This window comes from Branchiostoma floridae, chromosome 14 (genome assembly GCF_000003815.2).
Source record: "Branchiostoma floridae strain S238N-H82 chromosome 14, Bfl_VNyyK, whole genome shotgun sequence".
NCBI lineage: Eukaryota > Metazoa > Chordata > Leptocardii > Amphioxiformes > Branchiostomatidae > Branchiostoma > Branchiostoma floridae.
This window is the reverse complement of record NC_049992.1, coordinates 11,193,442-11,219,170: the sequence shown is the minus strand read 5'-3', so window position 1 is coordinate 11,219,170 and position 25,729 is coordinate 11,193,442. Positions and strand designations below refer to the sequence as shown.

General features: G+C 41.9%; 2 protein-coding genes across 6 annotated transcripts in view; one reads left to right on the top strand and one right to left on the bottom strand.

Annotated features, from left to right (window-relative positions):
* Positions 1-622: 622 nt before the first annotated feature.
* LOC118430525 lies at positions 623-13,709 on the top strand. 3 transcript variants are annotated; one of them, XM_035841441.1, is made up of 4 exons: positions 623-1,184; positions 8,829-10,521; positions 10,823-10,965; positions 12,571-13,709. In XM_035841441.1, exons 2-4 carry the CDS (start codon positions 8,884-8,886, stop codon positions 12,842-12,844), a joined length of 2,055 nt encoding a protein of 684 aa, XP_035697334.1. In that variant the 5' UTR covers positions 623-1,184; positions 8,829-8,883; the 3' UTR covers positions 12,845-13,709. The 3 variants fall into 3 exon arrangements, with proteins under 3 accessions (XP_035697334.1, XP_035697337.1, XP_035697335.1); XM_035841444.1 differs by lacking the exon at positions 623-1,184 and adding an exon at positions 6,919-7,006; XM_035841442.1 differs by lacking the exon at positions 623-1,184 and adding an exon at positions 6,925-7,018.
* A 19-nt stretch (positions 13,710-13,728) lies between these two features.
* LOC118430523 (serine/threonine-protein kinase mTOR-like) overlaps positions 13,729-25,729 on the bottom strand; it is a 127,877-nt gene continuing 115,876 nt past the window's right edge. For all 3 annotated transcript variants that reach the window (XM_035841436.1, XM_035841437.1, XM_035841438.1), the window contains 19 exons: positions 25,426-25,543; positions 24,773-24,958; positions 24,141-24,341; positions 23,673-23,771; positions 23,228-23,350; positions 22,609-22,791; positions 21,791-21,925; positions 21,215-21,389; positions 19,814-19,949; positions 18,474-18,621; positions 17,770-17,892; positions 17,105-17,187; positions 16,302-16,449; positions 15,688-15,823; positions 15,400-15,465; positions 15,168-15,239; positions 14,833-14,913; positions 14,625-14,730; positions 13,729-14,350 (listed from right to left, as the gene is read on the bottom strand). In XM_035841436.1, coding sequence (XP_035697329.1) covers positions 14,335-14,350; positions 14,625-14,730; positions 14,833-14,913; positions 15,168-15,239; positions 15,400-15,465; positions 15,688-15,823; positions 16,302-16,449; positions 17,105-17,187; positions 17,770-17,892; positions 18,474-18,621; positions 19,814-19,949; positions 21,215-21,389; positions 21,791-21,925; positions 22,609-22,791; positions 23,228-23,350; positions 23,673-23,771; positions 24,141-24,341; positions 24,773-24,958; positions 25,426-25,543 — 2,335 coding nt within the window. In that variant the 3' untranslated portion in view covers positions 13,729-14,334. The remainder of the gene's footprint in view (positions 14,351-14,624; positions 14,731-14,832; positions 14,914-15,167; positions 15,240-15,399; positions 15,466-15,687; positions 15,824-16,301; positions 16,450-17,104; positions 17,188-17,769; positions 17,893-18,473; positions 18,622-19,813; positions 19,950-21,214; positions 21,390-21,790; positions 21,926-22,608; positions 22,792-23,227; positions 23,351-23,672; positions 23,772-24,140; positions 24,342-24,772; positions 24,959-25,425; positions 25,544-25,729) is intronic.

The window sequence follows — 25,729 nt, the reverse complement described above, 5'->3', positions numbered from 1 at the left end:
AAGGTAATAACGAACAACACATACTATGCAATATTATTTATGTAACGCCCTGCGTCAGCCTGCATGTTCGGTCAGTAATGACCTGGGATATATGTATCTTTCTTTTATCTATGAATAAAGGACGATTTTACTAATACTGACTGTACTACTATACATAATTTCACGTTTAATAGTGTATAATGACCTGAAGTCAAAATCTTGCAAAGGGCAGGCATAGATGTAAGATAGTAATTATAATGGATGAAAGCAGAATTGAATAAATTAATTACTGGTAAGAACGGACTAATGACTACTTTTAATACTGTGTTTATAACTACTTTTCAGCAATGGCTTTTGCAACAGGTCACACAGCTATAGTATCATCGATCGAAAATGAGGTGCAAGATGTTTGTATTGACAAACCTGGTTTTACCTATCAGACTATCCTGTACACGATCTGTCAGACAATTTCTTAGCTCTATAGCTAACGCATACATGGCCTTATTTTAATAACGCGTGTAATTCTTTGGCCCCGTAAACAGCACAGTTCCTCACCCACTAGGCCGGTGCTGCCGGGATCAGGGTTCGGACTGCTATCTCTAATTCACCCCCAATTAATCATGCTTAGCGTGCCAGGTGGGAACAATGGCAGAAAGGTAACGGGACAGCCTACAAAACATTTCATTGGTTGGCCCGCCGTGCGTGTGTTTCCTCACATTATGGCCTGCAAAGCTTGGCCGCAGCGTGGCAAACAAACAGGATTGTTTTCTCGTTTTCACCTATGGTTTGGCTGTTTGGATCTAACTGCGGGATCAACTGTTCCATATGCTGCTAGGAGTGAAGACTCGGTTCTAATGGACATCATTGATGATTAGAAATCGAGACCTTTTGAAGAGCTACACGGAGGCCACGCTGTATTCTCTGTCAGGGTGTACCCTTTCGAGTAGCCCTCTTCCGTTGTATTGTGTCACAGCGTGTAAAGGTACGAATGGTGGTATTGTTGGCGCCGTTAATAGCGACCCGGGAGTACTCCGTTACAAATTGCTGTTTGGCCCGTTTTGTTTGGATGTTTAAAGAGCGGGGTTGTCAAGACCCACCAACACGACCTACCCGTACCAGTCTGCACGCACGGTCACGCTGGAGAAATGTTACCAGAGAGGCAGCACCTGGACTAAAAGCAGCACACCTTAAGGTAGATTCTTAAGGTAAGACAACCTTTTTTGTCATAATGACAATGATGCAGTAGACCCTTTAATTACAGATGTACGGTAGCGTGTGAGGTTGTTTTTGTGGTTTTCCGCTACATTACACACGCATGTAATGTACATGTATATTTACCCCGTGACCCTGACGAGATCCTTGTAGATACGAGGTACAAATATGACGTGACGCGTGTTTCCTGTGGGTTTCTATCCATGATTATCTTTTATTCTAGATTTCCTTCGTGTTTTATTACAGGATGTTAAGATCCACGCACAGCCTATCCTGTAGCACACTCAGGTACAATGAACCATAGGCTGAATTTACGATGCAATTATAAAAGAGTGCAATTCTAAAATCGTCACATACGTTAAAGAATTCTCTTTTATCACACTACTGACTACAGGGATAAAGTGGCGGTGAATTGACGTGTTATGTTATGCAATATATCGTTTATAATGAACTGTAAGATGATACGTCTAGAATATGCAGCCGATATCCGATGATTCAAACATTTCCCCTAAAACGAGCTTCAAGTCTGACTTTAACCGATGATTATCCAGATTATCCTCTACTAACCCGACGCAATGTGAACCTTTGGATAAACTAATTGGCCTGTGTTTATAGAGTAATCTCTGTAATCCTCACTCGAGATGTACGAGTTTTGAGACGGTGGGTACGCACTGGCACGTGGGATTTGTGAGTACAGGTGTGAGATATGTTCTCACGCTGATGTGAATGAATGGTTGTAAGAGAGGGAAACTATATCTTCGGCCTTGAAATGAGAGAGCTTCTGACGCACTTGATCCCACACATATCTCAAAACCTCCCAATACTAAGCGGATGTTGTATCGTTAAAACTTCTCGTTTTACGATTTCTTCTACATATGTTACGTGTATCTACTTCATTGACTGAAGCATTTAGAGAATAAAACACATCACTCCCCACAACATCTGCTTGTAGATAAGCTTATGATATTCAGAGGGGTCAGATTACAATCTTGAATGTCGCCAATTGAAGAAACATCACAAGGGAAAAAGAAGATAATGTCCATATTATAATTTCTACACATGAATGGCTTATTCTATGAACTACAATAGAAATACATTGTAACTCGCCGTAACATGTTAACAGCGTTCACGCATCGACGCTGTGTGGCTATGTATGTACAAATGGATTTATAAAGCCGTATGTGACAAATGTTCTGGTTGAGCTTGCTGTGTTGTGACCTCCACAGTGACGTCACGGCTGTGTTAGTGCGCCCGTACGTCGTCGGTGTCACCTTCACGCAACATGGCCATAAGTCACTCACGCGAGACCCTTTTATACCACACAATGCGCGTCAGGGCACGTAAAGTCCTCTTTTAATTTATATCACTCCAAAGACCGTCGGCAGAGATCCCCTCCGGACTGGCTGTCATGGGACATTAAACCATTCAGGCGTGAACCGCATGTATTCAGTACTGTAAACCGCACGGCTACAGTTTATATACCACCTTCATGTATTGTCATGCTATATCTAAGTCAGATTTAGCTGAAGGAAAATCCTTTCAGTAAATGTCTTACAATTTTCTAACCAATATCACTATCTGCTACACAAGATATGTGACTAGATAGACCGCCATTACATGCTGTGTTCATCTAACGTTAAGTAGCCTATAAATTCATGCCACATCCAATACTGTTGATATAACAAAAGACCAAAGAAATACCGGCCTCTTTATCTGGCTTTAAAACCTATTCACGTCTTACCAGAGCATAGGTCATCTACAATTTTTCTTCATAAAAATCTCGACTCGGCCAGTTTCTTCATCTTCTGCCTCAAGGAGTAAACCTGGTGTATTTTATCTCCCTCTTATGATTGTTTCTTTGTAGGTTGTAACTTGTAACGCTATCTGCTGGTAATCTTATTTTATCATGGTCTCCACAATCAGGCGACTGTCTAACCAACATCAACGTTTGAATGCTCATTTTTCCCTCTCTATAGGGGGTTCACACGTGCGTATATATTCCGTACAAGTCCTTATGAGGTCCGCAGCCTGTACCAGGCTCCACAGGTTGCAGGAAAAGTAATAGAAATTGGACAAACGTAGACAGATAACATGTCAGACGAGTAAGCTGGATCGCAAACCATGCTCCTCGGACAGCTAACTCCTCTGGCATGTTATGCATTTGTCCAATTTCTACTAGTATTTTCCCCGCGACCTGTGGGGCCTGGTAGAGGCTGAGAGCAGTACGGGCCTCACACGGACTTGAATATTTACGCACGTGTGAACCCCCTTTACTCTGTGTACGTCTGTATGTTAGACACGAATCATATCGTATAGTCGATACAAGCTGCCTGTTATATCTACATCTTTTGTTTCGTAATCCGTTTAGATCCTTGGGTAGCAAACACTTATTTCTTAAGTGGCTGACCTGGAAACAATCAGATTACAAACAAAACAGGTTGGTTAATGGTTTGTTGTTTGATATGATATGTGACACACACGAGTCATTAGTACATGCAGATAACGAATTATTGACCCACTATTTTACATAAACGTTGTCTTTCTAATACCCCCTCTCCACTATGGCGGACAGTGACAAAGGTGTGTATTTTGTAATCTTTGTGTTTTGTTGTTTTTCAATGCATGCTTTTACATTATGGGTCATATTCCAATTGTCATGTGTTATAGAAATGCAATTTCGGTAGCACTCGGTCTTTCGACGACCCCCATCCAGGGGGAAGGGGGAGGGGGGTCTAGCACATTTCCCTACTTGTCACCCCCACTTAGTCTTTATCTGTTGTTGGGTAAATTGCACAATACCATGCACGTAAAACACGACCATCCATTCCAAACGATCTATTCCATCTCTTCGCCCTTTAAGCAATAAGGCATGTTATTTTAAACCCACGGAAGGCATTTTGGCATGAAACGTTTCGTGAGTCCAAAATAACGAGGTACAAGTACGTGAGAGATGGAGAAGGCGGTCTTTAGACATGTTCTACCCTCCCGTGAAACGAACACGCCCCATGTGTCATAAAATTGGAAACATGCCAGCCTTCTATTTTGCTACCGACGGTAAAATTCTTGCACGTTTCCGTTTGACGGCCACACCTGCAGCTGTACACCTGTACCGTGACACTTAAAGGTTGGGAGAGATTCATCAAAATGTATCCCACAGCAATGGCAGGGCTCGTCTCTTTAATATATATTTTCTAGAGCTAGAATCTAAAGTTGTGAATACTTCTGGTGGCCAACAAACTAACATTGTGTCCAAAGTAACACCAATGTTGTGGCGATCCCGTGACAGCACACCATTTTTGGGAGCCATGTTTAACCCCACCGATGACTGTGCCGTCAAATCGCCTGTTACACGTCCTGGGTTCCCTTTTACACACCTTGACAGGTGTGATACTCGGTGAGCGGAAGGGGTAGCTTTATGTATGTAAGTACAACAGCTCGGACAAGGGATACCTGAACGTGGGTGTCAGTGATCAGTCATAGGCCATTAAAACGTAACGTTACTGATCAAAATAGCTGAACCAAATGTCAAAACGTTCTGAATTAGCAAATGGTCTATTTTGTCTTCAGTATCAGCCTATTGATCGGAGGTCATTTTGCGGTGGGTGATTATGATTTACTTCCGATCAATTTTACAAGTAAAAATTGAACGCATTTCCAGTAATATAACGGGACATTCCCCACCATCTTCATTTTAATTTCTGCGCACAATCATCCAGTTTCCATCCAGCAACCATCATTGCGACGTTCAGTATTGAGTCCATTAGGTAATGCTGTTGTAAGTAATCAAATTCTTGTCCTTAGTGCATTATTGCCAATTTCTCTTTTAGGCGCACAGCTGAACTAAAATCCATTCCATAAACACACAGTAGGTAATATCATTGTAGTAACCTGTATTGTACACAAAGCCAGTATAAAAACAGTATGATAAATTGCAAACGCACACAAAGAGCACTTATAGTGGCATTTCTCCTGATTTCTGACAGCTATAAAGCCACGACCTGTCGGTTTTATGACGCATCTTTGTTCGTTTATGTGAAAACATATGGCCTCGTTCCTCTCGGATAATTTTTCCAATTAACGCGGACCCATACCCTCGCACTGACCCAATATCAGGGCACACAGGCGGGAGGTATGTACCACAAAAGCCGCTTTATTCTCAGGAGAGAAAGCCGGCCAAAAGGTAGGCCTTTATAAATCCATCAGAGTTATTGATAACCTATTAATTGGAGGCGACGTTTTTGTGTTGCTACGTCCGAGTGGAACGTTTAGCGTACGGCATGCCTTCGGTAGGTAGGTTTTTGTTTGTCAGTGGTGTTTGTGGCTTAATGTATTATTTCTTCTTTCGTCAAGTACTTGAGTACGAACGCACACGCATGTTTGGATATTATCTTTGGACGGATGATTGTATATCTTAGTTTACGTAAGAACTTCGTAAGATACATAATGTAAGATGGCTACCACCGCCCCCCACCCCCGATCCTCCCCCCAACCCCAATTTTACGTCCATTCCGATTTCGGGGAAAGCTTCGTGAGGCTACAGCAATCCGGTCGTCCTTGGTTGGGGGTCTCCTATAGGAGGTGCCTCGACCACGTTATACAGCCTCATTACTCATAATTTGGGTACCTACTGGCTGGCAAAATACACCGGATGATTATATCAAGGTCACTAATAAGAGTCACTCATATAATGCAAAACCTATTACTTGCAAATTATCCCTCCAGATGTCCTATATAGGTAGTAGTACAATATCGAACCAAAATTATCACGAAACCAATGGCACATTTGATTGTCAAGAGCACAGCGTTAAATGTCGTTCTGATAGATTTCACAGTAGATAATACATTTGTGACAGGCATGAAATCGTATACTCACTCAATGCTATCATAAGCATGTTTTTCTTCTTAATGGACGTTTGCCACGCACACCGGAGTTCACCATGATGACGATGACATGTTTGGTTTTTGCGATGTGAAAATTCACACGTAGACGATGTGTCCAGCTTTGTAAACACGGAAGAGTGGTTTTACGATATGAGGCATGTGCAGTTACTGTACTAGATGTGGTCTGTATACACCACAGTGTCATGGCGTTACACGTCATATTAATTGTTTCCCACACTAGCTCTCAATTTCAAGCACACACACACACACACACACACACACACACACACACACACACACACACACACACACATTCACACATGCTCTCAGGAAATTTCAGAGCAGCGTTTCTGTCAGCGAATCAGACGCACTTCAGTTTTTACGACAGACATATTTATAGTCGTAATTAGCGTCATTCCTTTCCAGACCCATGATTCACGACGTAATGGTGTCAAGCTGGTAATGTTTAGTATGCAACAGATGCAGCCTATTAGACGGGACATTTAACATCATGTAATTATAACACCAGCTCCAAACGTTACGTCATGGATCAAAACAGTCGACTGTACTCGCGAACCCTCATGATCAACTTGACATCGATGAAACCAGCGCTATGTACAGTGTTCAACTGTAAACTATTCATATCGTATTTACCGGGTCAGTGAACTCTTCACAGGAATTTGCTTCTCACATAGCAAAGGTTGAAGCCATAAAGCTTCACCTTTTATGTGAGACGTCGAGTGCTTGCTCATTAAAGTGCGAACACTTGTTAGATGCCATCCGGAATGGACGTTCATGTGACGCCATGATGTCAGGGCACTGCGAAACGCAAATATTTACCCATCAACACAGGATAACTGTTCCATGTACCAGTTACCGAATATAGTTACAGTCTTAGCGGCGGTGTTGAACATACTGACGAGCAGGGGGAGTTGTAAGGAATAAGGTAACAGGTGGTGGTCTACTTATACAGACAAAACTGCACAAGAAGACCACCACTCTGGTGATAAAATCAGGTCTATGTGGATAGTGTGGTCACTATAGACAGTACTCTTCATGCTTTTGTTCAGGATAGGAAAAACATCTCCAAAAAGGTTATCACCGGCCAGGTGGTCCTTATCTAGAGGTGGTAACTGCAGTTTACCGTGTGCCTTTAAGAGTGGCCGCTATGCTTAGTTGTTATAATTTCAGCGAATTTGTTTGAGGTTATCGCGGGCATAGTGTGTTTGCGAGCCGCTATAAACAGCGGTGGATAGTAGCTGTCATCTGTGTTGTCATCGTTAGCTTTACGATGGTCACTGTATAGCCTGCACAAGTCGAACATAGCAAATCCATATCCAGGCCTGGTAAATACAGAGAAGTGGGGTGGGGGTCAAGTTAAAGTAGTGTAGAGTTAGTGTAAAGTTTGGGGTGTCAGAAACATTGCGTCATGTATTTATTGCAGCCTACGAATGTTCACTGTGATGGATAGCGGGGGGGGGGGTCTCTTCGTATATACTATAAGGTATATATAAGGTAGTTTTAAAGTGCCTCAGCTCCTACGAACCCACCGCATTGACATGGTGTAAAATTAAGACAAAATAATGCAATTACATGTAAGTTTTAAGTTCGCCAGATGGTGAAACGTTGAACTTTTGCCTCTGGTTAAATTCCTTTTGTGGCCAAACGTTGACCACAAACAAAACTGGAACATGCAGGGTTTGGGGCACATCTAACAAATCCAATCGGAAGAAATATTTGAGAAATGTTACTGTTGCTCATAATGTCCTTCGTTCATGTAGCTAGCCATTCGTCAGTGCACATGTATGCACCAGGGTCATGTTTATTCGACACAATGCCTCTTTAATAACATGTATAAGTGGGTTAAACTTTAATCAAGGTACCTTTTTAAGGCATAGCCCTTTCATTACTTGTTTACCCTTGTAAAATACGATGGCTTCCGAGATTATATATAGCGGTTTAGCCGGCAGAATAAACGTATAGGAAAACATTGGATCGTGTCGTCTCCGGGGACGGAGGGCATTATAGGTTGTGCACACAGTTTACTGATAATGTTTACTGTTAATACTTTTACTTTGTGATGCATTTGCAGACAATGACGCAGCTGCTTTTTCGTTCTATTCAATGGGGATATTTCCCAAATGTCGCTATCAGGTTTCTGTGCACTGCAAATTACAGCGAACAATACGCTGACTTTCTAATAGGCAAGGATCCTCTATGAAGTATAAACAATGCTTGAAGCTTGTCAAGGGAGCAACAGAATCTTTGATGAGTAAAAACGGATAATGTGTCTATCCTATTCTCGGCGCATAGTTAAATGGTGCCTCAAACTGCCAAGATTGCACACGAGAGTCTGCAATTACCTGGCTATCTGATTGCATGTGCTCGTGTATACCTTAGATTCAGACGTAGACAGGAAATCCCACACGGGACTTCATCTATAACCATCCTGTCAAGCTGCACTGCGCTGTCAGTATACGCAGCACAATCCACTGTCGTTGTTTCGGCATAAACGTCAAACGAAGTTCTCGTGTGGCTTTGAACATCAGTGATTTACAGCATAAAGTATACATATAAATATGCATCAAAATGTGTGGGAAGACGTAGTATATTAGGACCGTCAACGATTGAAATAGTTATATAATCACTTACACCGATTTTTTATATTCTACGCGTGTATGGCGGGCTCCCACCTTCATAGTTGTCACCCTGACAATCATTATGAAAATAATACTCATTGAATTTTGTTTCTGCAGGTATGAATTAAGGGCCATCTTCCTACTGCTGTTACCATCAAACCAACAAGAGCTTATGCGGATGACTATCAGCAAAATGGCGTACTCGATGGACGATATCGAACAGGCCTTGGACGGGTGTGCAGAGGACAAGGAAGTCGCCACGATTGTGGACGGGTTTCAGTCCCTGGACAACACGGCCCGGTCACATCGCGCTCCGGAGAAACAGGAAGTCCTTGATCTGAGTTCTCGTGCTTGGAATAATCCAAATAAAGGTAAAGGAAAAGTTGCGAAGATAAGCAAGATGTTTGAGGAAAACCACTTCCCGATTGATAAACGAAAACGACAAGCCATGGACGGTGAGCGGCCGTGGATGAGGGACCTGAAGAAGAGAGATCAGCTCACAAAAACAAAGCCTTTACATACGAGTCAACAGAAGGATAAAGACGCTGACGGTTCAAAAGATGCCGTTAAACCAAACGCATTCCCCACGAAACGCACAGAATTGAGCCACAGCCATCAAAATGGTGATTTGCGGGACTCTCCGGTTACGGAAAAAGACGTTATACCGAAAGAAGTACACAACAACAACGACAGTGTCCTATCTAGTGACACAGGTCACGTGGAACTGGCCAAGAAAGTAGATTCAGAAACTTCTGTCATAAATGATGACCCAGTGCCAAATGATCTTTCTGAAACAACGACTCAAATAGGTGACTCCCTAATCCACCAGTCTCCTCCTGGCCAAACCTCACCACATCACAGCAATGACAGCCTACCTGTTCAGATAGGCAGTGACGAGCACACCCAAGTACAAGATAAACAAGGTGTCGATCATAGTCATCAAAATGGCGACAGTTGGCATGTGTCAGGTGAGACAGAAGATTCCAGCAAAGACATGCATGACGAATCAGACACCTGGCTAAGTAACATCGATGCGGACAACAGCAAGAATGATACCTTACAGGAAAATGGTGACCATCCCTTAGAAGTAGGCGGTTCCGCAGATGGTATGCCCTTTGTCATGGAGAGTTCGTTTGCCCGAAGTCTTCAACAAAGGACGAATCTTATGAGGCAGAGCAAGGTAGAACAGAGCACCGATAGTGATTCTGATGCTTCAAAAATGGAGTTGAGACACCACCTGTTGGAAAGTGGTATCGCCGGTGGTCGCCGTGGTTACGACAGACATCGGGAGGAAGCTGGTGATTTTGTCGGTGGAAACGATCTAAAATCAGAGCACAACGGAGTCGAGCATCCACATCAGACCAGCAACATGCCGCGGCATCAGCAAATAAACGAGTTAGTGCAAAAACTGGAAGACTCCGGCATCGGATTTGCGAACAGTGACTTGATTCACGAGCGAGAAAATGGCCTGACTCCGCTGTCAAGTGACGGCAGCGTAAGAACACCATCTTCCACAGAGGAGCACCGGGATGCACTCGAACCTGAGCACGAACAAACACCCCGGCTGCACACAATCCTCCACCACAGGGACCATGACCACGACGAACACCACGACGTTCGTCCTAAAGGTCGTCATGTAAAGTTCGAGGATGATAGGAGACGAGCAGTAAACGGACTCCCTAACGGCCGTACGGACTCCACCAAGAGAGCGCGCGACCAGTGGACTCAGGACCAGGCCATTGTGAAGTGCTCCTACCTCAGCAACGAGCTGGTGCGGATGTCGGAACTGTTGGATACAATGGACCCCCAGGTATGGCTTGGATATTCTCTGAGTTTGTCCAAATACTAAAATGATTTATAAGTATTGTACAATTTTCGATGGTAAAGAAAGTTTGGGGTGGGGCAATATGAAATAGCCTAAACAAATTGTTTATCTTGATAAAATCATTACCAGTTCAAGAAACACTTTCGGACACGGCGTTTTCGGAATACACTACACATGTGAGCCTAGATTGCTATAAAATTGATCCTTTGGTTGATTAAATGGCGCCCTCGTTACAAATTTATCGTTGCCATATGATACTGAGGGCAATGTCTTCTCAATTCCACAGGAGCTGAAATCTGCCCTGAAGAGACGTTTGAAGCGGAAAGACGCCAAACTGATCATGGCGATGAGCCTCCTCCTGCCCAGACACAGACACCCCCCGGCCTCTCAGCTACACTGTGTCAGGTGTCACAAGAACTACAACCCAAGGTAGGCACAAAGCATATGTATATGTACGGCATCTGTATTACTGAGGTTACGCACGTGGTAATTATAGTTATACACAGTCAAGCTTATTCATACAACCATGTCTACCTTGTCCCCCCGACAAGCAGGTCAAGGGACTAGGTGGGTAGGTAGGCAGGTAAATGTTTTTACACGTCAGTAACAAGAGATTTTAAAATTATTTCACTTTATTGAAATTGCAGACAATGCAAACATGACAAACCTAGGCAGCGTAGCTGATACTGGGTGCCAACACATACGTAGATTTGGAAAGAACAGCCTCCACATATTCGGTAGAAGCGTCTGTTAGTTTCAGTGCGTGCTGGACAAAGTTGCTGTCAATCATTTCCTGTTTCATCATCAAACATCGGACACAATTGGGCCATGGAGAATGGATGGAGCTGTCAGTATTTTCCTCCACACTCATAAACTATTCATTCGTAAATGAAGTAACAGGCGGTATCAAATACAATGTAGATGTGCGCCGATACGGCGGTTTTAAGCTTATGGTTATTTGGGGCAGGGTAGTTTCAACTGGCTGTGGTGGACTTATTCGTGAGGAATGTTCAATGTGAAAAAGCCACTTCATTATCCTGATTTGCCAAGATTTTTAAAAAGGGGGGATTAGAGAACGATCACATATTGGTCCATTGAATTTTCATCTAAATGATGTACCGACAGAAGATATGCAGATCACGTTTTCACATAGTAAAAGACACATACAGATATAGGGTGGCGGCATTTCTAGTCCTTTGGGAAAGAGTCCTAGGTAACTAATGATCTGGTCAGAATATATTACCGCAGTCACTCGGTACAATGGTCTTTGATCTTCCATTGTTAAAGTTATGATCTATGGCTTTATATATATCACCTCTATTGTTACCAATGGGTTCTGTGACACTAGGCCGTCCTGGAGACATATTTATGGCTGCTATGAGAGGGAATGTACGCTGCAGGTTATGAAATATTGACAGAAGATCACGCAGAACTGATGAAGGCATCATGCCCTTTTTACGTCGTAAAAATCATCAGTATTGTATTCAGGTGCAGTCTCGTGGTGTGGTGTGCATTTGACGACCCCTCGCTATCACCTGCAACGCGAAATCGTAAACTATTCACATTTCTCCCCATGTACATGACGTTGGGTGTTGCTTACCAGTTACCTCGTGGTCTATTCATGCTCACCTGGATATAGTCACCTTGTATCCAGTGAAATAACCTCTTTGAAGGCAAATGTACAGTTCGAAGGGTCTTTCAATGTTTGTTACCAAGCACTGGGTATCGCTGTTATAAAACTTAAAACTGTTCTCGAACAGACAGCCGTCTGTCTCGTAACAATATCTTTGGGCAGATCTGTTAATCTTGATATCTATGAGCCGTGATTGAACAATACGTGATTATCTTACGTAATTTTGCCTAGTAATATACATGCACAAAGGACACATCTTTGCAGGGTGTGGTGTAGGTACACTTTTAGTTACTTTCTCAGAAACACCCACGATTCTAGCAATGCTTCTGTGTGATACATAGCTTTCAATACACAAAATATACCAAATTAAAAGTAAAGTACTATATTTTGTTTTCTCCAAGGTTCGACTCCGAACGCTGTGCCCTGAGCCACCCAAACAACTGCGTGGTGAAGAAGAAGGAACACTCGACCAGTACGACCTTCAAATGCCGCGCATGCTCCACAGAGTTCCGCCTGAACAAGATGACGTTTTACCAGGAGGGAGTGAACTCCTACATGACGGGGCTGTGCTTCTCCGGCAAACACACCACCAACTCTAAGGACGTGGTGTACCAGTGCCATGGGGGTCCTGCTAAAACTTGTGAGGACAACGGCTGTGTGTTATATTATGTCTGATGATCACCTCAAGTTGATAAATTGCTTGGCTTCGTGAATAGGATTAAGTTACAAGTTTTGTTAAGAATACAAAGATCTAGAAGCAACAACTACTTACAAATAGAGTATATTTTGAATCTTTACACTGTAGGAATGCAACAGAAAGAATAGAAATGTATTACAACATGTGTGTGTGTGTGTGTGTGTGCGTGTGTGGTGTTGTTGATCGTTATAAGTACAAGACTGCATGCCAAGAAGTATTGCATTTTGTATTACTGAATTGATAGCATGACTACGGAATGGTGAATGCGAACATTAAGCCAGTCGTTCAAATGAGGTGCTACCCGGTATCTACTTGTGTCTTTGTGCCATAGAGCAGTTTTTGATGAATGAGAAAAGGTAGAGAAGACATCCATTAACAGGTATCATTTGTTAAGGGAATCCATGAAGAGTATATAAAGATCTAGTGTCCTATTTTGTGTATTGTCTTTCACAACTGTTATACGGGGGTCTAGAAAGGGAGGTTTGAAAAGAAGGTCTTGAAATAGCTTTTTACATTGAAATACCTTTTTTAAAATGACTGATTTGATATACCCCTGTAAATGCATGAAACATACATTAGGAACATTTCAAATGTGTGTATGTGCTACAAATTGTTTTAAGGAAAGAGAAGATTCTTATATAAGTCAGATATATATGACAAAAAGATTTTTAATCTTGCTTGAGATTTTATAACTATGATTATGGATGCAACGAAAAATGGTGCAGATATTTGTTGTTGCAGCAGAGATTTTAAAATTTCAAAATCTTAAGAAATATTGTATCATACTACTTTTGTTGTGATTCAAGCTGGAAATACTGGCATGAAGCACAAGAGGTTTTGAAGTAAAGACAACACAACAAGCTGCGACTGACTGCCCTTTATTGAGTTGTTGATATTAATGCATTATATTTCATATTGTATGTACACTTCCACATTTCTTTCACAATTAGTCTTCAGATTAGTTCATCTATAACCACAACTTGATCAAGATCTGTCACCTGACCCCATACTTACTGTAGGGTCCTGTACCAGATGAAGAATTACACAGTAAATAGATCAGATTCATCATCATCATCATCATCTTCGCTGTCGTCATAGATCAGATTACCCTTTTTTGGCTTTAAGCCAATTTGCAACTTTGGGTTGAAAACTATCAGATCAAAAGGTGGCAGGCTGATGAAACCCAGCATGACGTCTAGTATATTTAAAGCTCTTTCTTTAGAACCAAACCCAACTCTACACACTGTATGACATGAAGCCTCTCATGATTGTTGAAGATTATGCGTAAAGCTAGTCCTGTAGGCACAAATACATGATAACCATGCATTGCAACTGTCACCCGGTATATCACAATGACTCATCACTTCATCACACTCCATAACACCTGCCAGTCCTACTGCTACAGACACTTGGTAGGTCTAATCACTGATGTGGCAGGTCTGAGCTTGTAGACAGGAAAGGTCCAGCATCACCAGAAAGGACACCTGGAATACAAAACAATCTTTCTCTTACTGTTTTCAGGCTAGTCCTAAATCTAGCAATAGATGTGCAAATAAGTCAAAATATGTCACATACATGTAATATGATAAATGATTTTGATAGTTTTAATTACCAAACTCAATAAATAGAGTCCATCTTTATGAAAAGTAACAGCGCTTACATATACATTGTACTGAATAGGATCTTATATAGCAAAAGATCATGTCATATACTAGTACTCGGTTCTTAACGTGGCTTGACCAATCAGCACCAACTTACCATCCTATGTAACACTGACACAGGTTCTCATGTGACGTAGCCTGACCAATCAGGAGCTCCACCTGGGTAGGCACTTCCAGAGACTCATCCTTGTTGAAGTCATGACCTGGGGACAAGAGGTGAAGGGTTAAAGATAAAAAAAGTTCGAAAAAAGGGAAAAATGATACAAAATTTTTCCATGATTGAACATTTCTAAGTTCAACTTTACCTGTCAGCTTGTCCCTGACTCTGTTGATGATCTGCACTGCCTTCTTATTCAAAGCCTCAGGTTTGGGGCCCTCACTGTCATCTATTAAAACATTAGTATGCAGTTATAATACTTATAGGCACTTGGTGTGTGAATTTCCAATAAAATACATACATCCCATTTACTCACAAATAAAAACAACAAATAAAAATCAGCCTTATGAAATAACTTCTAAGTTAGAAACAGACTAAGAAGACATCCATGTAGACATAGAAGAGAAAATGAGCATATTCAGCAAAGTGTGTGAAATAAAAAGAAATTTAAGTGATAGTACGAAGTATAGTAACATTACTTACCCCATGAAGCCTGTACAGACTCAGACAGGCCCTTGTTCCTCTGAGTGGCCTGGCCAATCTCCTCAAGAGCATCTAATGCCAAATGTAAAAGTGTAATACATTGTAATACAACAACATTTAGGCTTATAACATTATGTATTTTGAACCATTATACTACCTCCCTATTTTTGGACATTGAACTCTCAATATGAAATACATGTATTTCCAAAACAAATTGAAGCACTGCTCTTACCTGCTCCTGACTGGCTTGCTGAGTAAGATTCTGTCCTGGTTTTGGATCTCTTGCCTTTGGGAGCAGCTGGGAACAAAAAAATTAAACATATTATATGTGTATCAACATACAACAGTCTGAGGTATAGTATGGAATCAAATCTGCACCATTATTCTCTGATAGTAGCATATAGAGATTTGGGCAAAAACAGAATCTGATATTTTACATGTATGTCAATTGCTGCAAACTCACTACACGTTTCAAAAGCAGAAAATAAGCGCTCTGATGAAAGACAAAGAGTCCACATACTGTCCACCAGTCTCCAGTTGAGCAGAGGATCGTACACAAAGGCCTCCAGTACGGCCATGACGGAGTCCTTGTTGTCTCTCAGCACACGCATCACCTTCTCACATGTGATACGGTAGTTCCCATCAATCCCAGTCACCTGAAAACAGAAGGTTCCATCAGCAAATAACTCTTGTCTGATTCTTTCACCTTTATCACACTGAACTAGCCATTTGGATACCATTTCTCTGTTGGTTATAGGGTTGGACAGCAGGGGAAGGTTCAATAATGTACGCCAGCCTCTTCATATCAAAACATACATTACATTCATTGAATTGGTTTTAACAGCCAGTAAATTATTATACAAGACTGTACTGGCCCTTTTACCTGACAAAGATAACTACTTCATTGATTGTTTAAAGAGTTTTTTAAAACTATAATTATAATTATAATTACTACTTAGCTACTACTTAGCTACTACTTAGCTACTACAGCAAGAGAGGTAGATGAAAGGAAAAATCATACTGACAAACATTCATCTTGTTTCATTATATGTATATCAGTGACCGTTATTACAGGTTGTTGCTGTGAACTGTGTACACACTGAAGTTAATGATAGACAAAGTGACATTACTCACCTCCATGGCATTGGTCAGCATCCTGGTGAGACGGAAGGGGATTTTCTCCGGAAACTTTTCCCTGGTCATGGCAACCTCGAAACAGTCTCCGAAGTCAATGTGCAGGATCTTACCGGACAGACGGTCCAACATCAGGTTGGAAGGATGCCTAGAAGTGCATCAAATACAAACTTTCCATGTGACAGTTAGAATCTACACATATCTACATGTAACTAGAAGAGGGTTCTCAGCTGTCCCTTCATGATATGAAATGAACAACTTGAAACTCAAGGGCTTCCAAGGGGGTACAAGTAGATAATCTGATTGCCAATCAGCACCAAGGACAGATGCAGCTATGATAAACAGGAACCTTGATTTTCTGATGTGTTAGGGATTTTTTCATTCAGAATGTGCTGGTATCATTAAGTAAAAGAAAAAAATATTACCATCATGGACCATCTAATACAGCAGTAATTTTTGCTTGACTATATAATTATGTTACTCCATTGCCACGAAATAATGATGGTCTTGTGGTTAGGGTTGTTGGCTCAGGACCTGGGGTATTGACTTAAATTTGAATCCTTGACAGGTCCTGATGTTGATGAAAGGCAGATTTCCTCACTCTTCTAAGGTGAAATTGAGTACTTAGCTTTGATTAGGGACGTTCCTTTGATAGGATGTTTAGTATAGGTTCCATGTTTGAAGAGAGCCACACCTCAAGCATGTTAAAAAAAACCCACTACACTTTCTACCTACCTAGATTGTTACTACAAGTTTACTGGGTGTGCAAAATAAACAAACTCTCAGCTGAGTGTCTGACGTACCTGTCTCCCAGACCCAGGATGTACCCCACCATGGACATGACAGCCAGGGAGCGGGTGTAGTTAGTTCTCCTGTCAAACCACACCTGAAATATGGATAGAAATAGCATCATGCAAGCATCTAGATCTACTGAAGAACAATACAGCAATGTTGCACTGTTCAGTCTAACTTTCAGAACATTACCCTGTATGATAACTGAAAATAAAATAAAGTGAAACTAATCTCGAACTACCTTAACTCAACTGAACTAAATGAAAACTTGAGCTACTCTTCCACTTGTTATTACAGTGAAGAGAGACAGCATTTACAGTATTACTGTTTATGGTATGAGGGAAATTCTCCTAGCTTTCATTTTGGACCAGCCCAATCAACAGTGGGCCATGGCTTAACATCCCATTCCAAGGATTGTGACACTTTAAAGTACTGCCCAAGTCTTGTGGGTGACAACATCCGGGATTCAAACATTTGACATTTTGGTCCAGAGGAAGTGTCACTAACCACTGGACTACAAATGCCACAGCTTCAGGCTATATTGCCCTATATATTCTATGTTACAGCCAAGACGGTAATCGGTGCGGTGGCACAGGAGGGGCAATCACCCTGCAGGCCACATTACTAACTGATAACAAGTAGAGTTTGTGGATCCCAGGGCATTGGAAAGACTGACCTCTGAGCTGGGACTCTTGTACCAGAGTATCTTGGCCAGGTCGTCTCCTGCTGTGTTGTTGATGGCATGCTCAAACACCTCCACCTTCTGCATCAAGGTCAGATGATCATAGTCGGGAGCCATCTGGTTGGTCACAAAATAGGCAAGGAACAATTTTAAACAACATAAGTCTGAGAGGCAAAACAACCACAAAGTAAAGATGCTTCATCAGGATAAAAATTGCTTTGTTATTTTATCATCAAACTCAAATATGTCAACAAACCCAGACTGCAGATATAATACCCAGCTTCATGGATGAAAAGATGTAACGCTAGTTCACCTTTATCTGTGGAGTGACCTTTATCCGTTGTCTTTTAAAACAGCACATTTAGGAGTATTAAGTTTACGGACAGTGGTTTAAAATTTGCAATATTTTCAAAATGTTCCAATTTGAAACCACCGTCCGTCGACTTCATATCCCTAAATACGTTTTTTCTTACAAACAACGAATATAGGTTACCCTCGGATAAAGGTGAACCAGCGTTAACTTAGCAGAATAAGCAAGTTAAAAAATTATTACATCTATCTGATCTGCCTAATAGGAAGAAAAGCTTGTCATATATGATGGCAGAAGATAATGGGGATTTGATTTTTTTCTACAACAACAACAACAACAAGCAAAGGAGAACAACAGCAACAACAACAACAAGCAAATGACAACCAACCCTGAGCATGATCCTGTGCTCGATGTTGAGCAGGATTTTCTTCTTCTCCCTGTAGTCCCTGATGAGCGTGTGCAGGGTGTCAGAGTGGGGCACCCAGCCGATCAGTCCGGAGTTAGTGGACAGGGGGATCACAGAGTACCTCTGGATACTGTGAGATGGAGACACAAACAATTTCATATTTGTCTTTTCATAAAACTATCTTTCAAAAGGGAGGGTGACAAAAATTATGAAGCAATCCCTCCTATAACCTAGAAATTGTTTTGGTTTCTGTATGCTTAGTATGACAAACATTTTAGAGATCCTTGTACACAAAAATATCCTAAAATACCCTCAATGTTTCATAAAAGATATAATTCTGTACAGGAATGTCTGTTGAGGTTGAGAAGAGATGTAACATGCATTGGCATAATACCGGTCATAAGCCTTATACCGGTCCATTAAAAACAGTGGAACTTAAAGAGATCTACACATGCAACAATAGTTATTTCTGAGGTATGCACACTTCAGACATCTAGGTGTCCAATACAGAATTTACAAAGCATCGATAACAATGCATTTGAAGACAACAAGGCCAAAAGTTTTCAGGTCATTTTCGGGGCAGGCGAGCTCGTCGTGGGACAAACACACTGTCACGTTCATCGCCAGATTTGTAGATAATAATCACATGTGCTCACGGCACAAGACGACCATGAGTCAACAGCAATCTTGAATTTCTTTTGGTGACCTACAACTCGAGTAAAAGTGTGAGGAACCGTTGCATTATCGCCCGGATCTACGGCTGAATGGGTCAAATTGAACGTACGCCGCCATTTTCCCGCCATTTTTAATGCTACGGCCAGCAGTAAAGTTTTACGTCATATCGGTTGTGACGGACCAAAATTAAATGAAAATTCTTGTCAGTATACGCCCATTTTCTCATGACTTTTTGTATGCTCATGCAGATTTTTGTTTTGTGCAACTACTAACAGGAAAGAAAGGAACAACAGAGGATGTATAAAGGTACATAGCGGCAGTTAATTGTGCCGTGTTTCGTTCGACCGGTATAGTGCACCCCCTTCCAACCACGCGCCCGTTCTCCGTGCAATTCCGCGGTGTGTTCCAATTACGATATTATGTTTTTAGCAGGACCAGAGAGACAAAATAATTTACACAGAAGAAGTGGCAAAGGTAAGCTGTAACAGCAACATGTAACTGGAGAAAATGATGCGTTGATCATTTGCCAAATTAGCATTGCTTGAGAAATTGCAGTAAACCGACCGGTATTATGCTAATGGATGTTACAGGTTAACAGGTTTTTGTAGATGTCTATGGTTTAACATGCATGTGCAGTAAGTACTGACCTGAGGTGTCTCCTCATGGTCTCAGGGTCCTTGGCGAGCAGAGTGTTGACCAGCCCGAAAAGCTGCATTACCCGCTCATCCTGCCGGAGGTCCTCGTGGCCCTTCAGCAGGAACATGAAATCTGCACCGTTGCTGCCTGAAATGGAAAACTTTGCTGTAACCCAAGAGTTTAGGAAGTAGTACTTCAGCACCAACTTAATGGACATTTAGCACCAAGGACAGGCATACTATGACAAACCAAATAGAAGTCTTGCAGAGATGGGTTGATGATGGGAGATGAGACAACAACAGATAAAAGACTTTGGAAGACAATGATGGCCTGCCTCAGTGCTACGCACTGACAAGCAGCGATGATGATGATGATAAAGCATAAGTCTCTGCCTTTAGCCAATGAAGAAATGGACAACTTTGCTGTAACTCAAGGGCTTTGGAGTGAGTACAAGAAGATAGAGATAATCTAATGGCAGATCAGCACCAAGGACAGATACAGTATGGCAAACAAGACAACAAGAAAGCTTTGCAAATGGAACAACTTTGCTTTAGCTCGAGGGCTTCAGAGTGGATAGAAGTAGTTGGAGGTCATTAAATGGCCATTCAGCACCAAGGACAGGCATACTATGACAAACCAAAAAGAAGTCTTGCAGAGATGGGTTGTTGAAGGGATATTAGACAGCACAAGATAAAAAACTGTGGAAGACAATGGCGGCCTGCCTCAGTGCTACACACTGACAAGCAGCGATGATGATGATGATGATGATAAAGCATAAGTCTCTGCCTTTGGCTAATGAAGAAATGGACAACTTTGCTGTAACTCAAGGGTTTTGGAGTGGGTACAAGTAGATAGAGATAATCTAATGGCAGATCAGTACCAAGGACAGATCCAGTGTGGCAAACAAGACAACAAGAAAGCTTTGTAAATGGAACAACTTTGCTGTAGCTCGAGGGCTTCAGAGTGGATAGAAGTAGTTAAAGGTCATTTAGTGGCCAATCAGTACCAAGGATAGATGCAGCTATGATGATGAAACAGCCAAGAAAGCTAAAATATCTAGTCAAATGAGCAATCAGCACCAAGGACAGATATAATATGGCAAACAAGACATCAAGGAGGCTTTGCACAAACGACAGATACAATAATAGATCACCACCATCAGTTTCACAGTCATTACTTTTTTCCCATTAGCACTAGAAAGGTACCCTCATAGCTGATTCTGTCAGTGTTAAATCAGCACAGGTATATATGGAAAGAGGGTATAAAGGACAGGTAGCCCAAAAGTCTGTCGCCATTGTGAAGGCAGACCAGCACTAAGGACAGTACAAGAGTGGGTAAACTGAAACAATAAAGCACAATTTTGAAAACAATGGCGTTAAGCACACAAATGTAAGAATAGTGCATTTACTGACCATAGATGCTGACTTTCCTGGGCCTCTGTTTGGACGTGATGACAGCGAGGGATGACTGTGCTCGGCTGATCTGGATGATGGGTTTGTGGGGCTCGTATGTCCCCGGCACGGCCAACTCCAGGTCACGACACATCAGCAACTTAGGAGACACATACTGCAGCTCCAGGGATGTCAGCTGGAAGAAAAAGGCACAAGGAAGGGCTTTTTAAAAACAGGCACTAAAAACCTACTACAGGAAGGCAGGTAGCCTTTGAAAAACACTGGACATATTCTCACTTCTCAAAAATCAGATGTGTGAGGAAACAAGGTAGAAAGGAGTTGATCAAACTTGATAGGCACCCATGTTGGTGTATAAATTGCAACTGTTACAAAATAATCTTTCTTCCATTGAATATTTTCCTGAACATATGGTACAACAGGTCCTAAATCTCTGTTATATTGTATCTGACCCTTACCTCCCTCATGAATGAAATAGGTTCTCATGAATGAATAACGGTTCAAACGAATAAAATATGCTTTAGGGCATGCAGCATGCAACAAAAAAACAACAAGCAAACGACACAAAAGTAAGCCCACCTGAGGCAGCTGTTTGGATATCCTCCTGAAGACATGATAGTACAGGTCCCAGGCCTGGGTCAGGTCCTTCACGTTCCCAGACCTGGTGTACTTCCTGCACCACTCCTGCGCCTCCATCAGGTCACGCCCATAGGCCTGGAGAGGTGCAACATGGAACAATTGGTTTGAAAGACAACTACACTTCTGAAACATCTACAAGTAGAAAAACACCTAACGTTGCTGTGAAGCCAGGATGGCTCAACCTAGGTCAGAGTCAGCCTCCGGGAGATAATAAAAGGTTCCAAAGGTTGCTGCTCTGAACCAGTCAGCTAAATTGAGCAGTTCAGAGTGTGACAAACATTTCTTGAATGCTGCGGAGGCAGCAGCCCCTGTGAGAGAGTGAGGTTTTAACACTGAGGTGTAACGCTAGTTCACCTTTATTCGCAGGGTAACTTATATCCGTTGTACCTAAAAACAGGATATTTAGGGATATCATGTTGATGGACAGTGGTTTCAAATTGCATTTTTTTCAATATAATGTAGTTTGAGACCACCATCCGTCGACTTGATATCCTGAAATACCCTGTTTTTAATACAACGGATAAAGGTTACCCCGCGAATAAAGGTGAAATAGCATTAAATTCAAATAGTTTTTTGTATCAGAAAAATAATCTTCAATTCAAGAATAGATCTGAACTTATTTAGAAAAGATACTTTGATACACAGAAAGATACAAGCTATGCACATGAGTAAAGGAAGCAATGAAAAAAAAGAAATTACTCCATAACAGTCTATACTGATTTCCTTTAGATGCCCCCAAACAAATTAGTATAATGTACCTGGTTGAAGGATGTTTCTTTGAGAGTCTGTGGTCCCCGCTCCATCATGGCGTGAAGCGGTTCCAGCACGGCAAACATCCCCTTCACATTCCGCTCCCCGAAGTACAGTCGTGATGCCTCCTCCAACCCTTCGTGCCACAGCTCATGCCACAGGATCGCCACTCGGATTAGTTCTTCACTCACCTACGACAAGAAAAGAGTCATAATAACCATAATATTGTACTGCAAATCTGTGCCCGCAACCAAGAATGTGTGTTACCATCATATGACGAAGTTAGCATTAGGACAAAAATGATTCCTACTAGACATGTAGCGCACTGCAAAAATATTGCTTGTTTATTTTACTTATGTCAATAAGCAGACCATCTTGATGTATAAGATACCCGGTGTAGAACACTATGAAGAACAGTAAATGACAAATTCAAAAGAAAAATAGAGTAGGTAATAACAAAACAAAGCAAAACAAACCACTATCATACTTCTCTGTGCTGTCTTACCACACAACCAATGAAAAGTTGATGCTAAAAAACTTGGAAAACCATGGTCAGTTAGAAAATAATCAACAAAAAATTGTTGTTGAAATATTTTCTAATGTAGAACAGAACAGACTGTTCCGTACCATCATGGCCTGCTGTACGAGCTGCGGGCTGTGTTCACACATGTTCTTCAGGATACGATTGGCCGCTGTGTGTCGGGCTGGGCTGGCAGACTTGGACGCCACCGTCAGAGGGTAGATCAGGGCCTAATGGAAGGTACAAAAATGTAAGTCATTTGTATCAGGAACCACACAAATGTACATCATCACATCTTATCCATCTCTTGCTCATCAAATGTACATGCGATCAGTACATTCTATATTTCTGAGTAGTTGTATTTCTTAGTTTCATAATACACGTAGGTATCATCAGATGTGACATAGGTTAGCAGCTTACAAATGACTGTAAGAATGCATGCTTTATCAAAGATTGATAGACTGTCCTAACACTAAAATGACCAACATTTTACAAAAGTCTGTCTCTTCTTGCATGACATCACTTTAATTTCTGCAATTTTTGACGTCTGACCTGAGGATGTTGTTTGCCGATGTCCGTCAGCAGCTGGTGGATGAGACGCCCTACCAGCTGTCTGGGGGTGTCAATCCTGGCGATCAGCTGTGGGATCACCTGGGAAGGGTCACAGGTCACAGATGTTGAACAAACACTCCTGAGTAACATGTCAAGGAGCAAAAAAAGAGCAAACCTAGACTCTAAGCAACAATGGAATGTAACTGTAGTACAAGTTCCTTCCCCTAAGCACTGCCGATTTGTTGACAAAACCAAAAAAATAGCAATATTGAAACTTGACAGTAATGTTGCAGGTAATGTACAAACTGTTTACTGCAATGTTTTATCCCATTCTTCAGTTCAGACTTGTACATATACACAGGTAGGCATCAATAGTTCAAAACTCAGTTCAACTCGTATTCTAACAGTCTTTTCCTTTCCTTCTGCTCATCCCATTACAACAAACTGTAAGTTTTCCCCAGCCTTTACCTGCAGCCAGGTGTCTATCGGCACAGTCTTCATCCCCTCCACTAGAGCATCGTACACCTCTGGCCAGTGGCCGTAGTCAAACCAGAGGGTCAGCAGACGCAGGGTGTCCTGGAGAGAGTTCCCGCTGGACAGAGCCAGGGAGATGGAGCGGAAGAACCCTTGTACAGCAGGGACAGTGTAGTGGTGGATGTTCCCCATGCCCTGGTGTAAACAACACATCAGGGTTTAGTATGATATTTGGCAGATCAGGTTATATGCGACATGTAAAGTTGACAAATAGTTTGCAAGTGTTTTCTCATCAAATAGAACTCAGCACATGTTCTTTCTACACAACATTAACATTACAACACTCTCATTTTTGTCTTTTTTTTGTATTCCATTAGAAGTCTCTCTGATGTCTGTCTAGATACAAAGTCATATACAACAATACCTCCATCTTCATGTTACAGGTTGCCCCAACCCAAGTGGTGGGCACTAGCTTCCATTTTTTCAAACAATGATGATTCTGGGGATGTTTTTATCTATATGTCAAGACATGTGATGAGTTTAATAAAATGGAGAGTTGCAAAATCTCTTTATTTCTCTGAAAAATTAATTTCAACTGAGTGCCTTTCTATCTACAACCTACATACCACGGATGACTTGGCAGACTGCAGGCTCTGTGGCTGTTCTGTTTCCTCCTCCTTCTCCTGGTCCTCCTGTGCTCCAGTCTCCTCCCCATTGTTGCTCTCAGCCTGAGACCCAGCCTTCTGTTGGTCTGACTGCACCTTGTAGTGTAACACTGCCTCGTAGTTCATGAAGGCCCAGGAGTGCCAGGCCTGCATGTGGGGAGAATGGTCCTACGTCAATCTGACTGAAGTAGAACTTTTGACATGCAATATAGGTAGTTCTGACATCAGTTGCTATACTTACAACTGAACCCATAGATTAACTTATAGGAAGGGAGCCTTTTAAGTCAATGAGCATCAAGTCAGTACATGTGGAGATATGCTCACAAAATGAGAATTAGCTTCTTTACTTTTAAAGGCAGGCTAACTAACACAAGCGTAAGCATTAAATATTTGCAATAGATAGTTAAAGGCAAGATCAATTCTCAGATATATTCACTGTATCTATTTATTTGTTTGGCTGACATTACAGACAGCCAAGGTTGCCCAACTAGCTGTGGCTATTACAAAGTGCTGGCATTGAGAGAGAAATAACTACCATCTCCCCTTCAGGCACACTTCTAAGGTTCAAACAAGAAGACTTTTGTTTTCTGCTGTACCCAGGTTGTAACACTGACCTTGTACCAGTTCCTGTCATGTTCTGTGGAGGCGGAGTAGTAGCGCAGCACCTGAGGGATGGTGCTCTCATTGATGCCCTGCAGGTTCAACTGCCACTCTCCCAGCTTCAGGTAGCACCTGTGGGGAGGGGAGGAAGTGACAGGCATCAAACCAGGGTTGTAGCCAGCACCCGTCCGGATCCTTTGACGGAATTTTGCAGCTGGGGATGCCCATGCCCCTAGCAATGCTACAACAAAGCCATTCAAAATCGAGGGGACAAAAAGTGATTTCTGGCTGGCTACAACCTGCATCAAACCAAAGACA

What these genes read in the sequence shown, in the direction of transcription:
- LOC118430525 (XM_035841441.1), top strand. Translation starts at nt 8,884, where the DNA reads ATGCGGATGACTATCAGCAAAATGGCGTACTCGATGGACGATATCGAA. An exon ending in TGGATACAATGGACCCCCAG is followed by an intron (nt 10,522 to 10,822) that starts GTATGGCTTGGA and finishes TCAATTCCACAG; the next exon opens with GAGCTGAAATCTGCCCTGAA. An exon ending in CACAAGAACTACAACCCAAG is followed by an intron (nt 10,966 to 12,570) that starts GTAGGCACAAAG and finishes GTTTTCTCCAAG; the next exon opens with GTTCGACTCCGAACGCTGTG.